The 18,057-nt window shown below is 45.4% G+C and overlaps 1 protein-coding gene and 1 non-coding gene across 2 annotated transcripts in view; one reads left to right on the forward strand and one right to left on the reverse strand.

Moving 5' to 3' along the window:
- Positions 1-18,057, reverse strand: part of INO80D (INO80 complex subunit D) — a 101,528-nt gene that overhangs the window by 57,244 nt on the left and 26,227 nt on the right. The window contains exons 2-3 of the mRNA XM_038749830.1: positions 7,816-7,904; positions 7,462-7,708 (exon numbers count right to left, since the gene is read on the reverse strand). Of these exons, the coding sequence (XP_038605758.1) occupies positions 7,462-7,679 (218 nt within the window). The 5' untranslated portion in view covers positions 7,680-7,708; positions 7,816-7,904. The remainder of the gene's footprint in view (positions 1-7,461; positions 7,709-7,815; positions 7,905-18,057) is intronic.
- LOC119931211 lies at positions 3,197-3,334 on the forward strand. Its single transcript, XR_005452066.1, has one exon. It is a non-coding gene; the product is annotated as a small nucleolar RNA SNORA7 (small nucleolar RNA).

Consider the following 18,057-nt stretch of genomic DNA (forward strand, 5'->3'; position numbering starts at 1 on the left):
AAAGAGACTGTGACCAACCTAATGAGCTTGCATATACCCCAGCACTTAGTACAGCATCTGGCATTTAGTAAATGCTTAACGAATACCTTTTTTTCTTTACAAAAAGTCAATTTATCAGTGCCTCAGTTTCCTCATCTGCAAAACGGGGGCTCGATACCTGCTCTCTCTCTCCTCCATAGAATGTGAGCTCTGTAGGGAACAGGGACTGTGTGCCACCTGATTAACTTGTATCTTCCCTAGTGCTTAGGACAGTGGTGGCCATGAAAGAAACACTGAACAAACATCAGAATTATTATTAGAAATGAAAAACAGATTAATGCAAAAATGACCTAGAACCTCTGGTTTGGGCCAGTCCCATTTTGCAAAGATTTATGAATTATTACTTGCTAAATCACAAGGGGGGTTATCATGATCCTCAGTTCATCAATGGGGATTATTTCCTGAGCGCCTTCCAAGTGTGAAGCACTGTACTAAGTTCTGACTTCAAGACAGACCTATTTGATCTTGCCATCCTTGCCTAAAAGGAGGAAACTAGTTTTCAGAACACAACTTTGGTATTACTGGGGGAGATTTGGACTCTCATTTTAAACTCATCTTCTCTCATAAGGACACCAGAGAGTCAACGGCCCCAGGAGAGAAATCCAACATTGGTATATGATTCAATGCTGAATTTGAAGACAACATCACACAGAGGGAATCAAAAGGACCTGAGCACTCGAACTGCAGATGATAAAGCTGCTTTGTTTTTGGCACCAATGTTTCAACAAACACTGAAACTGGTATACGGGGCTTTTGATCCCTAGGCTGACCTGGGTGACCTTCACAATGTCCTGCGACAAGTAATGCATTTGCATTTTTATGCAGGAATGTCCTGAATAATACTTTTTATAGGAAGTGTATGGGTACTTTTGACTCACCTTATCTACAGAAAGCACGTCTGTGGGTTTTGTGTCTTTGTGTGGCTTATAAATAAGTTGTGTTAGGGTTACTGACCCCCCGGACCTGCGTCGGTGTCCAGACGGATGATGGAAAGAGGTTCCTGATCCAGATGGTCAGGGTGACGGCACCCAGTTTCCATTCTTATCTGCTTCTCCTTGCTGTCTCTCCACTTCCCAGGAGATGTGAGCCCTCTGAAGAGCTCAGGAAAGATACAGAGAGGCAGCAGCAGGGCAGATGAAAATGAAAACTCCATCTGCAGCTAACGTGAGCACCACGGTCACCACCTCCCTCCCTGGTGTCGACCCTTCTGCCAGGACCCAAGAATCCGGGAGTGGCGGGAACAGGAAGGACAGAAAATGGCACTGCCACTGCTGCCGTCATCTTGCCCGCTGAAGGTGAAAACTGGAATTTAGGCCGCTGTTGTTGTTTTAGCAGAGGCCGGCGATCCCTCTGTACTTATCTGTAATTTGATTTATTTCTATTACTTTCTCATCCTCCAGATTGTAAGCTCACTGTGGGCAGAGAATGTGTCTATTGTTATAGTGTACCTTCCCAAGCCTCTCAATCAATCAATCAATCAATCAATCGTATTTATTGAGCGCTTACTATGTGCAGAGCACTGTACTAAGCGCTTGGGAAGTACAAATTGGCATCACATAGAGACAGTCCCTACCCAACAGTGGGCTCACAGTCTAAAAGGGGGAGACAGAGAACAGAACCAAACATACCAACAAAATAAAATAAGTAGGATAGAAATGTACAAGTAAAATAAATAAATAAATAAATAGAGTAATAAATATGTACAACCATATATACATATATACAGGTGCTGTGGGGAAGGGAAGGAGGTAAGACGGGGGGGATGGAGAGGGGGACGAGGGGGAGAGGAAAGAAGGGGCTCAGTCTGGGAAGGCCTGCTGGAGGAGGTGAGCTCTCAGCAGGGCCTTGAAGGCAGGAAGAGAGCTAGCTTGGCGGATGGGCAGAGGGAGGGCATTCCAGGCCCGGGGGATGACGTGGGCCGGGGGTCGATGGCGGGACAGGCGAGAGCAAGGTACGGTGAGGAGATTAGTGGTGGAGGAGCGGAGGGGTGCGGGCTGGGCAGTAGAAGGAGAGAAGGGAGGTGAGGTAGGAGGGGGGCGAGGTGATGGACAGCCTTGAAGCCCAGGGTGAGGAGTTTCTGCCTGATGCGCAGATTGATCGGTAGCCATTGGAGGTTTTTGAGGAGGGGAGTAATATGTCCAGAGCGTTTCTGGACAAAGATAATCCGGGCAGCAGCATGAAGTATGGATTGAAGTGGAGAGAGACACGAGGATGGGAGATCAGAGAGAAGGCTAGTGCAGTAGTCCAGACGGGATAGGATGAGAGCTTGAATGAGCAGGGTAGCAGTTTGGATGGAGAGGAAAGGGCGGATCTTGGCAATGTTGCGGAGCTGAGACCGGCAGGTTTTGGTGACGGCTTGGATGTGAGGGGTGAAGGAGAGAGCGGAGTCGAGGATGACACCAAGGTTGCGGGCTTGTGAGACGGGAAGGATGGTAGTGCCGTCAACAGAGATGGGAAAGTCAGGGAGAGGACAAGGTTTGGGAGGGAAGACAAGGAGCTCAGTCTTCGACATGTTGAGCTTTAGGTGGCGGGCGGACATCCAGATGGAGATGTCCTGAAGGCAGGAGGAGATGCGAGCCTGGAGGGAGGGGGAGAGAGCAGGGGCAGAGATGTAGATCTGGGTGTCATCAGCGTAGAGATGATAGTTGAAGCCGTGGGAGCGAATGAGGTCACCAAGGGAGTGAGTGTAGATTGAGAACAGAAGGGGACCAAGCACTGAACCTTGGGGAACCCCCACCGTAAGAGGATGGGAGGGGGAGGAGGAGCCTGCAAAAGAGACTGAGAAAGAACGACCGGAGAGATAAGAGGAGAACCAGGAGAGGACGGAGTCTGTGAAGCCAAGGTCAGATAACGTGTGGAGGAGAAGGGGGTGGTCCACAGTGTCAAAGGAAGCTGAGAGGTCGAGGAGGATTAGGACAGAGTATGAGCCGTTGGATTTGGCAAGCAGGAGGTCATTGGTGACCTTTGAGAGCGCAGTTTCCGTGGAATGAAGGGGACGGAAGCCAGACTGGAGGGGGTCGAGGAGAGAGTTGTTGTTGAGGAATTCTAGGCAGCGCGTGTAGACAACTCGTTCAAGGAGTTTGGAAAGGAATGGTAGGAGGGATATGGGACGATAACTAGAAGGTGAGGTGGGGTCAAGAGAGGGTTTTTCCCAAGCCCCTTCTCAGGATGGCACCTGGAGAGTTTCCAGTACTCTACCAGTCTCGTCTACGGGGGGGAGAGTCGGGCAGAGGCCTACCCATTCCATTCCTAGCTTGGCCAGTGGCTAGCGAGTGGAAGGCAACCTGCCGCGAGTCGAAACTCACCTGTGCTGGGCAGCAGCAGCAGCAGCAGCACGGGAGAGAGTCGAGGGCGGAGACTCAAGTTGACTGCGCGGAAGAAGGCAATGGTAAACCGCTTCCGTATTTTTACCAAGAAAATTATGGATATACTGCCAGAATGACTGCAGGTGGAGAACAGGGCATTCTGGGAGAGATGTGTCCACGGAGCAACTATGGGTCGGAAACGACTCGACAGCATAAGACCTTCCCGAGCGCTTAGTACAGTGCTCTACACAGTACATACTCGATCAATACGACTGACTGACTCTTTAGCTTCCATCCACAGCAGCTACCATTCCATGCCAAGATGCCACCTTCGGGGAGCAAGTGTGTGTGAAGTAATAATAAGAATAATAATAATAATGGCATTTGTTAAGAGCTTACTATGTGCAAAGCACTGTTCCTAGTGCTGGGGAGGATACAAGGTGATCACGTTGTCCCTCGGGGGGCTCACAGTCTTCATCCCCATTTTACAGATGAGGGAACTGAGGCCTGGAGAAGTTAAGTGACTTGCCCAAAGTCACACAGCTGACAATTGGCAGAGCCGGGATTTGAACCCATGACCTCTGACTCCAAAGACCGGGCCCTTTCCACTTTCCACTGAAGCGTGTGTGAAGTGTGTGTGTGAATGCTGCCTAGGTCCCCCATGTCCTTCTTCACTTTCCTCCTTGGGCCTTCTTCTTCAGGATATTTCTTCCTGATACAGGCGATCCACGAGCAAGGACCGTGTCTGTCAACTCTGTTGTACTATACTCTCCCAAGAGCTCAGTACAGTGCTCTGCACATAGTAAGCACTCAATACACAGCCCCGATTGATGGATGGATGGGCAATCCCGCTAGTAAAGTATAAAGTGGGACTTCAAGGAAGAAATTCATCTCTGCTCCTCTAACCTTTGGAAGGCCATCGTTACGAGAGACGTCTTCCTAATCTAAAAAAACCCAATTCTACAGGGCATATTCAGTGCAATCTGTAGAGTGCTCTCTCACCTAAGATAAAAAATTGATTCCTTTGTTCACTAAGCAGTCGCTTAGCTCTCCAGCATTGTAATTTGAAGCCTGAAGTGCTAATTAGTAATTCCAAAGCAGCTTACTCCCAAATCACCACACGCAGTTTTATGGGGTTTCATTTTACACAAATTATTTCACACTTGGCCCTATAATTTACACCTTGCTGTTGAGCGTACCCTAACGGTTCTGGGAACGTTCACTTGAACTTTTTCAACTCTAAATTCCAATCCTTTCCACTCCTGCAGGTGAATGGGGCCCTGACCTTCATGCAACGAGAGTTTTTATTTGCTCTTTCGAGGGAGGAATGGGATACGGAGCGGGGAGCAGCTGAGGAAGGTTTATTCTGCCATCTCAAGCCATCTCCTGAAGCACAGTACTGGTGAGTGAGGATTTAAGTTACGGCTTGAAATGCTCTGCTCAAGGGAGCAGCCATTTTTTTGGAAAATAAGTGAGTTTTGCCTCACTTGCACATATCTTCTTGGTCTGAAATGCAGGACACTCAGTTCTTCAAAAAAGCAGATGTCATCTTCTTGCAAACACCCCAAAGAAAAAAAAACTTTATGTCAGTGAGCAGTGAGACAGGGACTGTGTCCAACCAGATTAGTTTGCGTCTACCCCAGAGCTTAGTACTGTGCTTGGCACAAAGTGTGAATCAAATACCATTATTATTATTAGGCTCTAAACATTAGACTGTGTTATTAGACTGTACTGGACTCTACACTGTAAACTCGTCCTCTAGACTGTAAGCTGTTGTGGACAGGGAATGTGTCTGTTTCTTGTTATACTGTTCTCTCCCAAGAGCTTACTACAGTGCTCTGCACACAGTAAGCGCTCAATAAATATGACTGAATGAATTAATAATGATAATAATAATAATGTACCGGAGCATTCCCAGTGTCCACGCTACACTCGGGGACTTTCTTCTGGGACCACAGCTCGCTTTAGCTACGCAGGTTTGCAGTGCCAAAACTACCGTTCCCTAATTACTTTACAACAATCTTGCCAAACGGGGAGTGAAAACACAAATTCTGACAGAACCAGGTGTACCAGGCAATAATCTACAGTGGGGCCAACTGCTCCTCAAACGACAGAGGAACAAGTGAAGCAAGTAGAGAACAACATGGAAATTCACCAAAGAATATGAGCGATCAGAGGCCCGCAGTTCTTTTCTTCCAGCACCCAGGTCCTGTACAATCTTGTTTTATAAACACATTCCCTTGACGGACCTTTTTTCTAAAGGGCCTCGTCTCTGGCATGCACTATGGGCAAATTTACGCTCTAAAAGATGAAACTCAATCCTCAGAGGTCGAGAAAAGGGGAGTATCAAGTGAACACGACACAGTACAAAGCATACAGTGCATACATTTGGTATGCAAGATTTCCTTAATGAAAAGTTTTGCAGAATGCAACCCTCGCTACAGGATACGTTCTGAACCTCAGGCATGTCGCTCATCTTTCCCGTTTAAAAATGGTGAGAGGCTGGGTTGAGAAATAATGTCCGAAAATACTGCTTTTGATGTTTGCTCTAAAGCGCTCCTCGAAATCTCCAAAGCTGCAGAGATACCTGATAAATCGACCCTATATCCACCTTTCAGCCACAGAGGAAACTCTTGACCACCACTTGGTGACTGAACTTTATTACACCACATCATCATCATCATCATCAATCGTATTTATTGAGCGCTTACTATGTGCAGACCACATGGTTTAGGCTTTGCTTTCCTCAGTTAAAGAAATGGTGGAAATTTCAGGTGACAGTCTTTATCGGACAGCTCTACACATGGAAACACCCACTCCAAGCAGTTAAAGCTCATTTGCCATTCTGCTTGTACATAAACCTCTGACGACAAAGGCATCCCTCAATCAAAAATCAAACATGTTTTTATAAGTATCTCTTCAACTCCTACTTTTTCCTCCCCCAGTAGTGGCACAGGTCTCAAAATGGCCTAGTGGAAAGAGTAAGGGCTTAGGGGTCAGGAGACCTGGGTTCTACTCCCAGCTTCATCATTCCCCTGCTCGGTGACCTTGCTTGGCAAGTCACCAAACTTCTCGGTACTTCAGATTCTTCATCTGTAAAATGGGAATAACATGCCTATTCTCCCTATGTGGGTCAGGGATTGCATCCGACCTATTTAGATTGCAGCGTGGCTTAGTGGAGACAGCACAGTCCTGGGAGTCAAAAGAACCTGGGATCTAATCCCGGCTCCACCACAGGCCTGCCGTGTGACCTTGGACAAGTCACTCAACGTCTCTGGACCTCAGTTACTTCATCTGTAAAATGGGGATCAAGATTGTGAGCTCCATATGGGGCAGAGACTGTGTCCAACCTGATTTGCTTGTATCTACCTCAGTGCTTAGAACAGTACTTGGCACACAGTAAGCACTTAGCAAGTACTAGTATTATTCTTATGATTATTTACCCCAGTGCTTGGTAAATATCACTGTCATTATTATTTTACTGTCATCACTATGTTATTAATGATAATAAGGGTGATAAATAATAATGATGATGATAAACAGATTATTACTCTATTTATTTATTTATTTATTTTACTTGTACATACCTATTCTATTTATTTTATTTTGTTAGTATGTTTGGTTTTGTCTCCCCCTTTTAGACTGTGAGCCCACTGCTGGGTAGGGACTGTCTCTATATGTTGCCAATTTGTACTTCCCAAGCGCTTAGTACAGTGCTCGGCACACAGTAAGCGCTCAATAAATACGACTGATGATGATGATGACTGATGATAAACAGGCACCATTTATGGATTCTGCCACTCGAGATCTCAAATTCCCCCCCACCATTTAAAATAAAAATTGAACCCTCACCATTGAAATCCGCTCCTCTTCAAGCCGTTGAAGTACGCACTTAATACCCGAGAGCCATCTGAACCTTTTTTAAAATGGTATTCGTTAAGTGCTTACTATGTGCCAGGCAGTACTAAGCCCTGGGGTAGTTACAAGCTCATCAGGTTGGACGTCGTCCACGTCCCGCATGGGGCTCACCGGCTTAATCCCGTTTTACAGATGAGGACACCGAGGCCCGGAGAAGTGAAGTGACGCGCCCACGGTCACACGGCGGACAAGCGCTTACCTCCGATCCTCCGACTTGGGGATTGGGTTGGTGCAGCGTTGGCTGTTGTACTTGGCCACATATTCACATTGCTTGAAGGGAGCAGTCTTGTCCTCCAGAACGTGGCGGATGCAGAAGGCGTAGCCGTTGAGTCGCCGCTGCTTGCACAGTTTGGGGCTGTAGGAGCACAAGGGCTTATTGTCAACCTCAGAGAAGTGTATGTGTTTCCCCTCATACATCACGTGACTCTATTCCTTGTGAACATCAGCTGGAAACAAACAGAAAAAAACAAAACCGCACAGACGGTGAACCACATGGGGTGAGACCAATTCGAGTCCGCAATTGCGTGACGGAGTTCTCATCCTCTAGGCAGACCTGATTTTAAATCTTCTGTACCATAGCAATGACAGCCCCGAGGACAGCACTCTTCTGGAATACCACGGAATCACGGCGGAGTGGATCGTCTAGGAAAATACCAGAAGAAAGAGTTAATGGTGACGAAAGCTAGATGGTACGACAGAGCTGGTAGAAAACTTCAGCTTCACCTTTCCTCGAGTGGGGAGGAGGTTCTTTACTAAGTAATGAGATCAAGGCCTTTTAAGGAACTAGACGACTGTTGACCAGAGGAAGGTAACATGTTTGTGAAAACCTTCAGTTGGATCATTTTAATCAGTCAAGCCTTGCAAAAGACACTCTCTGGAAACAGTGGCTCCTTTCTATACCGTGAGGATTAACGGAAAGGGATGGCCTCGTCGCCGTTGCCAAGGTCAAATCTTGCGCAGAGTTTTCAGGAGATCCAGTCCCGAGGACTTTATGTGCAACAGGAATCAACCAAGCCAAGAATATTCCATGAAAGACTTTGTCACTCTTAATTTTCATCCAACTCGGTGACAGGTCTTTATAACAAAAAAAAATTGAAAAGCTGCTGTGGAATATCCAAAGAACTGGTTCATAAACATCAAAAGCTCCTTTATTCTTTTTATAATTATAATTCCCGACACTTCCTAATGAGCCTTTAGTAATCTTTTTTTTCTTCTTTTTGCAAAAAATTTCCAATTAAATATACCTGAACCCTCTCTAGGTAGAGGCCTAGTGGTAGCACAAAGATTTTTCTAGTTCTCCATTATCCATATCAGCAGAATGTGTTTGCCAAAGAGACCAGCAATGCCATAAGAACTGAATTCAGTCCTTGAATACAACCTCGGGACACGGTCGGAATCTAGCCTCTCGTGATAGATGTTAAAAAAAAAAAAAATTATCCCATTTAGACCTAGATCTGGATGCTGCCACTTTTTCTAACAAGCTACCTAACCCTCATGACAATTTTTCTTCGGCTCAAAAATCAGTTACGATAAACCACGCAAACCACGAAACAAAACTTCACCAAACATTTTTTTCATCAACTAACTGCAATCTAGCTTCCAGCATCGTTGAAATAATAAGCTCCTTTTGGGTAGAGAAGGTATCTCGTACTTCTCTGGTACTTTATCGAGTGTATAGTGTAATGTATTGCCCGCAGTAGATGCTCAATAATACCACGTCTACAGATGTGAGATTTCTTGAATGTCTCTCCAGTGTGGATGAAGATGAGAACTGATTTTTTTCCAAGCAGTCTGAATTTCTTAACAACTGTAAAATCCATGTGACTCTTGAAGCTAGGTTCATTTGCTTTTATGGAGAATTGACTAATCAATCCAATGGATTTATTGAGTGCCTACTGCACGTAGGGTACTGTACTGAGCTCTTGGGAGAGTACAACACAACAATATAACAGATACGTTCCCTGCCCATTCATTCATTCATTCATTCAATCGTATTTATTGAGCGCTTACTGTGTGCAGAGCACTGTACTAAGCGCTTGGGAAGTACAAGTTGGCAACATATAGAGACGGTCCCTACCCAACAGTGGGCTCACAGTCTAGAAGGGGGAGACAGACAACAAAACAAAACATATTAACAAAATAAAATAAATAGAATAAATATGTACAAATAAAATAGAGTAATAAATACATACAAACATATATACATATATAGAGGTGCTGTGGGGAGGGGAAGGAGCCCATGCTGAGCTCGCAGACTTGGAAAGCTCCAAACCACATTATTATTATAATTATTACATTTGTTAAGTGCTTACTAGGTGTCGAGCACTGTTCTGAGAGCTCAAGTGGATATACGCTAATTAGGATGGACACAGTCCCTGCCCCACATCGGGCTCACCGTCTTAATCCCATTTTACAGATAAGGGAACTGAGGCCCAGAGAAATGAAGTGACTTGCCCAAGGTCACACAGAAGACAAGTGGCAGAGCCAGGATTGGGACTCAGGTCCTTCTGCCTCTCGGGCCCGTGCTCTATCCGTGAGGCCACGCTCGTCCCTTCAATCAGGAATTTCCCACTGGAAGCTCCTTGTGGAAAGAAAAACAACGCAATTGAAGGAATCTGGTCCACTAACTCATCGGGGCTTCGATTTATATGCAACGTTCAAATATAGCCTGCAACTACAATTTTGAAGTATACAGACGAGAAGTTTTCCCTTCTGTACAGATGAAGAAAGAGGACAGTCTATGAGCAGCTACGTGTTTCGGAATGTCTCTAACTGGACACGCTAAACGCACACACCTTGCCTTTAGTAATAATAATAATAATGATGGCATTTATTAAGCGCTTACTATGTGCAAAACACTGTTCTAGGCGCTGGGGAGGCTACAAGGTGATCAGGTTGTCCCACGGGGTGCTCACAGTCTTAATCCCCATTTTACAGATGAGGTAACTAAGGCACAGAGAAGTTAAGTGACTTGCCCAAAGTCACACAGCTGACAAGTGGCGGAGCCGGGATTTGAACCCATGACCTCTGACTCCAAAGCCCGGGCTCTTTCCACTGAGCCACGCTGCTGCTACTTTCAAGAATTGTATTTGGGGACTTTTAACAAGACTTTTTTCAGATCCAACCATGAGGTGGTCTATAAATACATATTGTGTGAAGGGACAGAAGATATAAAATGCTCCATCACAAAATAATGAATGGTGACTTTGAACCTGAATTCAATACCTGGCCAGCCGGCAAACATGCAGGGAATGATCCTGTCAACTCCATGGTATTGTACTCTCCGAAGCGTTTAGTACAGCGCTCGGCACACGGTAAGCATTTAATACATACCACTTAGAGAAGCAGCGTGGCTCAGTGGAAAGAGCACGGGCTTTGGAGTCAGAGGTCATGGGTTCGAATCCCGACTCCACCACATGACTGCTGTGTGACCTTGGGCAAGTCACTTAACTTCTCTGAGCCTCAGTTACCTCATCTGTAAAATGGGGGATTAAGATTGTGAGCCCCACATGGGGCAACTTGATCACCTTGTATCCCCCCCAGCGCTTAGAACAGTGCTCTGCACATAGTAAGCACTTAACAAATGCCATCATTATTATTACTATTATTATTATTATTATGTTGATGATGATGTGATTTCAAAACAATTCTTGCCCTCAGTAGCAATGATTGGATTTTCAATACAATACGGAAGAAAGGAATCCTACTTTCTCTATTTTAACCATGGTGACCATCAATTTTAGAAATGTTTCAAGTAACGGTAAAATGCTTTAACGGCATTTGTAGATAGATGTGGTGCTGATTCCACTTTAAAACTGCTGCATTTGAATGGTAACTCGAAAAAAATTAAGCCTCACAAAGCTTTCTAGTGGTCAGCAAAAAGCAGTAAGTTGACAAATACTATGCTCAGAAAGATGGGCTAAATCACTGGCAGACTGAAGGGCGGTGGAAGGAAGAGGATTTGTGCGATTATTGCTATAACCCAGTTAATACTCTTACATACTTCCATTAAACTTGAGTGTTAGGTGGAAGGAGACTAAACAAAAAGCAGCGTGGCTCAGTGGAAAGAGCCCGGGCTCTGGAGTCAGAGGTCATGGGTTCAAATCCCGGCTCTGCCACTTGTCAGCTGTGTGACTCTGGGCAAGTCACTTCACTTCTCTGGGCCTCAGTTACCTCATCTGGAAAATGGGGATGAAGACTGTGAGCCCCCCGTGGGACAACCTGATAACCTTGTAACCTCTCCAGCGCTTAGAACAGTGCTTTGCACATAGTAAATGCTTAACAAATGCCATCATTATTATTATCATTATTATTATTATTATTACAGTGTACATACCAAAACGCCCCTGCTCATGGCATCGAGACTCCCTCCTCCTGCATCCAACCCATTATTCCCCTCCCTGAAGCGGAGCAAGAAAAATCAAGGCACTCAAGAAAGCACATAGTAAGCGCTCAATTAAAACCATGGTCTAGTGGATAGAGCAGGGGCCTGGGAATCTGAGGACCTGGGTTCTAATCCCAGCTCCACCACTTGTCTGCTTGTGTGACTTTGAGCAAATCCCTTTGCCTCCCTGTACCTCAGTTCCCTCATCTGTAAAATGGGGATTAAGACTGTAAAACCCATGTGGGAAAGGAACTGTCCAACCTGATTAGGTTGGATCTACCTCAGCGCTTAGAACAGTGCTTGACACACAATATGCGCTTTACAAATACCATTATTATTAGTAGTAGCAGTAGTATTAGTATGGCCACATGCATAAGAAGCAGCGTGGCTCAGTGGAAAGGGCACAGGCTTTGGAGTCAGAGGTCATGGGTTCAAATCCCGGCTCTGCCAACTGTCAGCTGTGTGACTGGGCAAGTCACTTCACTTCTCTGGGCCTCAGTTACCTCATCTGTAAAATGGGGATTAAGACTGTGAGCCCCATGTGGGACAACCTGATCACCTTGTAACCTCCCCAGAACTTACAACAGTGTTTTGCACATAGTAAGCGCTTAATAAATGCCATTATTATTATTATTATTCATTACCTCAGATTGTTTCCTGGTGAGTGAAGAGCAAAGCCCAGAAGTTTCCTTCTAACTCCAGGAGTGCTTATTTTGACCCTCCCCTAATTTCTGTAGCATTAAAAGTCAGTCAGTGGTTACTACACTGCAAATTTGTCTCACTGCTGTCAGCTCATTGTAGGCTGGGAACATGTCTACCATTTCTGTTGAATTGTGCTCTCCCAAGCGCTTAGTACTATTCTCTACACACAACAGGCACTCAAAAAATACCACTGACTGACTGATAATTTCTATCCTCCAGCAACTTTAAGAAGTCTCCTCTATCTTCTGCCCCTAATAAACTTAAAAGAAGCATGGCCTAGTGGATAGAGCATGAGCCTGGGATTCAGAAGGACCTGGGTTCTAATTCGGGCCCTGCCACTTGTCTGCTGTGTGAACTTGGGCAAGTCACTTTAGGTCTCTGTGTCTCAGTTAACTCATCTATAAAATGGGGATTAAGACTGTGAGTCCCATGTAGGACAGGGGCTGTGTCCAACTTGATTAGCTTCTATGTACCCCAGTGCTTAGTACAGTGCCTGGCACACAGTAAGCGCTTAACAAGTACCAAAAAAATAAAAATAAAAAAGCTTCTGATGTCTTCATAGTCTTTGTTTGGTATTTGTTAAGCACTTACTCTGTGCCGAGCACTGTACTCTGAGTTGGGGATAGACACAAGATAATCAGGTTGGACAGAGTCCCTGTCCCACATGGGGCTCACAGTCTGGGATGTTACAGTTGGGAAAACTACGACAAAGAGAAGTTAAGAGACTTGCCCAAGGTCGCACAGCAGGCAAGTGATGGAACTGAGATTGGACTGACTCCTCTGACTCCTGTCCTCTTTTCGTTAGGCCACATTACTTCTACTTCCCAAGGTTAGATCACTGTTCTCTTCTCTACTATTTTCTGCTCCTTCCTGGGGCCAGAAAATGTCACTTTCTTCTAAATTGCCCCTCTATCTGGATCAGCACTTCTCCTTCCTCTTGCGACCTTTGTCATTTTCAATCCTTCTTAAATCTCATTTTGTCAGAAAAGTCTTTCAATCAATCAATCCATGGTATTTATTGAATGCTTACTGTGCGCAGAGCACTGTGCTAAGCTCTTGGGAGAGTATGGTATAACAGAGTCGGATGACGTGTTCCCTGCCCACAAGGAGCTTGCAGTCTAGAGAAAAGCTTACGGTTTTGACTTCTACAATCTCAAAATCTTTCCATCTTTATATCAGTCCATTTAGAAAGCTTCCTTTACCATATTAGACCATAAGCTCACTGTGGACAGGGAACAGGTCCACTAATTCTGTTATATGGTAGACTGTGAGCCCACTCTTTTAGACTGTGAGCCCACTGTTGGGTAGGGACTGTCTCTATATGTTGCCAATTTGTACTTCCCAAGCGCTTAGTACAGTGCTCTGCACATAGTAAGCGCTCAATAAATACGATTGATGATGATGATATGGTATCCTCCGGAGCAATTGGTATAGTGCTCTGCGCACAGAAAGCACTCAATAAATAGAATTGAGTGACTGATTGATTGATTGACAGATCACTCTTCTCCCCCTTGTCTTTCGAGGAAAAGTGTAGTCGGAAAGGAAGGGTGCTCTAGGTGGATGTTTTAAAAGTGCCTGAATGACTGTCTTTAGAGTTGGAAACAACTAGGAATTATATCTGAGTCTTGTTTAATTGACAAAAAAAGACAAGAAGTTCCATTACTGGTCATACCAAAGGTCTATCCGGTCTAGTATTCTATGCTTAGTACAGTGCTCTGCGCACAGTATGCGCTCAATAAATACGACTGATTGAATGAATGAATGAATGAATGCCTGAGAGTGGCAAAGAAAGATGCTTGGAGGGAAACTGTGGTTTTCCTCCTTACATCCATCCACATTCTTCATGACATTCCTAACCTTCCCTTTGGATAATGAATAGACGGATCTCTCTCAACCGTCTTGAGTAATCAGATGTTCCATCCGAAGCTTCCAAAACTTGCCTCTCGTAAACCCACTAAGGGCCGCCCAGCTGTTAAACTTGACCAAAGCCCATTGATAATCTTCGAGCTGCGTAAGGCCCTGTGCTTATCCTCACTGAGGGAATAAAACTGGCTCCTTTTGCTAATTTTGAACCTACCACATTCAGTAAGTGGTCCCCTCACTCTGGTATTGAGGGATTTGGTAAAGAGAAATTCCAAGTTCAACGTGTCCTTACTTTTTCAGTTTCTGACAACTTCAGAGAGTTCCTCTAGACCGGAAGCTCACTGTGGGCAGGGAACGTGTCTACAGATAGCTATACTGTACTCTCCTAAGCGCTTAGTACGCTGGTCTGCACAGAGTAAGCGCTCGATAAATATGACTGATTGATTCCTTCTTTTCTAGCCTTCGCCATTCCAGATTTTGGAGTGCTAATTTTTTTCAGTCGATGTTTGTATGGAAGTTTCTCTGCCCTTGTGATGATTTTGAAAAGCAGCATGGCTCAGTGGAAAGAGCACGGGCTTTGAAGTCAGAGGTCATGGGTTCAAGGCCCGGCTCCGCCAATTGTCAGCTGTGTGACTTTGGGCAAGTCACTTCACTTCTCTGGGCCTCAGTTACCTCATCTATAAAACGGGGATTAAGACTGTGAACCCCCCCGTGGGACAACCTGATCACTCTGTAACCTCCCCAGCGATTAGAACAGTGCTCTGCACATAGTAAGCACTTAATAAATGTCATCATTATTATTAATATTATTTTGGTTCCTGTTTACTGAACTTTCTACTCTGAAGGCTTCCTGGAGGAGTTGTGCCTTCAGTAAGACTTTGAATCAATCAATCGTATTTATTGAGCGCTTACTGTGTGCAGAGCACTGTACTAAGCGCTTGAAGGAGGGGAGAGTCATTGTCTGTCGGATATGAAGCGGAGGTCATGGGTTCAAAGCCCGGCTCCGCCAATTGTCAGCTGTGTGACTTTGGGCAAGTCACTTCACTTCTCTGGGCCTCAGTTACCTCATCTGTAAAATGGGGATTAAGACTGTGAACCCCCCCGTGGGACAACCTGATCACTCTGTAACCTCCCCAGCGAGGAGCTACTCTACTATGTCCTTCCTGAGATGTGGTAGCCGGAATCGCAGGTACTAACTCAGGGGGGCCCAGCCCAAACTCTGGGGAAAAACTCCAGTGGTTGCCCTCCCACCTCCGCCTCAAACAGAAACCCCTCGCCATCAGCTTTAAAGCAGTCAGTCGCCTCGGCCCCTTCCGACCTCACCTTGCTACTCTCCTACTCTGACCCGGCTAGCACACTCCACTCCACTAATGCCAATCTACTTACTGTACCTCCATCTCGTCTACCTCGCTGCTGACCCCTCACTCACATCCTGCCTTTGGCCTGAAACTCCCTCCCGCTTCATATCCGACAGACAATGACTCTCCCACCTTCAAGTGCTTAGTACAGTGCTCTGCACACAGTAAGCGCTCAATAAATACGACTGATTGATTGATTCAAAGTCTTACTGAAGGCACAACTCCTCCATGAAGCCTTCCCCAACGAGGCCCTCCCTTCCTCTTCTCCCCCTCCCTTCTGCATCACCCTTATACTTGGATTTGCACCCTTTATTCACCCTTCCCTCAGGCCCACAGCACTTAGATACGTATCTGTGATTACTCTATTTATATTAACATGTATCGTCCTCTCTAGACTGTAAGTTAGTTGTGGGCAGGGAACGTGACTACCAACTCTCATACTGCACTCTCCCAAACACTTAGTATAGTGTTCTGCACGCAAAAAGTGCTTAAAAACTGATGGAATAAAGCTGTGCATTTTGTTTTCTATACCTATCTTGATGATGCCCGGCATTTCGTTTGGCTTGTTGAGCTTTATTTTATTTTTTTATGGTATTGAAGTGTTGCCTATGTGTCGAGTACTGTTGTAAACGCTGGGGTAGAACCAACTTAATCAGGCCAAATACAGTCCCTGTCTCACAGTCTAAGTAGGAAGGAGAACAGTTCTCCTGTCAGTTCTACCTTCACAACATGGTCAAAATCCGCCCCTTCTTCTCTGCCCAAACTGCTTACACATTAATGCAAGCACTTCTCCTATCCCGCCTTATTGTATCAGCCTCCTCGCTGACCTCCCTGCCTCATCTCTCCCCACTCCAGTCCATACTCCATTCTGCTGCCCGAATCATTTTCCTTCAAAAACGTTCGGACCGTGTTTCCACACTCCTCGAGAAACTCCAGTGGTTGCCCATCTACCTCCGGATCAAACAAAAACTCCTCGCCAACGGCTTTAAAGCACTTAATCCCCTTGCCCCCTCCTATCTCACCTCGCTACTCTCCTAAAACCCAGCCCGCACACTTCATTCCTCTAACGCTCACCTTCTCACTGTACCTCAATTTCGTCCGTCTCGCCGCCGACCTCTCGCCCACATCCTACCTCTGCCCTGGAATGCCTTTCCTCCTCACATCCGACAGATCATTGCTCTCCCCTATTCCAAAATCTTATCAAAGGCACGTCTCCTCCAGGAAGTCTTCCCTGATGAGGCCCTGCTCTCCTCTTCTCCCTTCTGCGCCGCTCTTACTTTTCATTCATTCATTCATTCAGTGGTATTTATTAAGCGCTCACTGTGTGCAGAGCACTGTACTAAGCGCTTGGGAAGTCCAAGTTGGCAACATATAGAGACGGTCCCTACCCAACAACAGGCTCACAGTCTAGAGGGGGGAGACAGACCACAAAACAAAACATGTGGACAGGTGTCAAGTCATCAGAATAAATAGAAGTAAAGCTAGATGCATGTCGTTAACAAAATAAATAGAATAGTAAATATGTACAAGTAAAATAAATAGAGTAATAAAACTGTACAAACATATATACAGGTGCTGTGGGGAGGGGAAGGAGGTAGGGTGGGGGGTTCAGTCTGGGAAGGCCTCTTGGAGGAGATGAGCTCTCAGTAGGGCATTGAAGGAAGACAGCTGCTCTTTCACTCCTCCTCCCTCCCATCCCATATGTATATATATGTATACATATGTATAGATCTGCAAACATCTGTAATGTATTTGTTTATTTACTTATTTATATTAATGTCTGCCTCCCCCTCTAGACTGTGGTCACTGTGGACAGGAATGTGTCTATTTGTTGCCATACTCTACTCTTCCAAGCACTTCCTACAGTGCTTTGCACAGAGTAGGCGCTCAATAAATATGACTGAATGAATGAACTGAATGAAGGTATCGGATTCCCATTTTATCACTGAGGAAATTGAGGTACAGAAGTGAAGTGACTCTTCCAAGGTCACACAGAAGAAAAATGACGGAGCTGAAATTAGAACCCGGGCTCTCTGGTTTCCAGGCCCATGCTTTCACCCACAAAGTCACGCTGCTTCCAAGCTCCTCTCTAGACTGTTAGCTCCTCCCTCTAGACTATACGCTCCTTTGGGCAGGAAATGTGTCTATTATTATTATTATTAATCATATTTATTGAGCGCTTACTATGTGCAGAGCACTGTACTAAGCGCTTGGGAAGTACAAATTGGCAACATATAGAGACAGTCCCTACCCAACAGTGGGCTCACAGTCTAAAAGGGGGAGACAGAGAACAAAACCAAACATACTAACAAAATAAAATAAATAGAACAGATAGGTACAAGTAAAATAAATAAATAAATAAATAAATGAATAGAGTAACAAATATGTACAAACATATATACATATATACAGGTGCTGTGGGGAAGGGAAGGAGGTAAGATGGGGGGGATGGAGAGGGGGAGGAGGGGGAGAGGAAGGAAGGGGCTCA

Source organism: Tachyglossus aculeatus, chromosome 7 (assembly GCF_015852505.1).
Source record: "Tachyglossus aculeatus isolate mTacAcu1 chromosome 7, mTacAcu1.pri, whole genome shotgun sequence".
NCBI classification, from domain to species: Eukaryota; Metazoa; Chordata; class Mammalia; order Monotremata; family Tachyglossidae; genus Tachyglossus; species Tachyglossus aculeatus.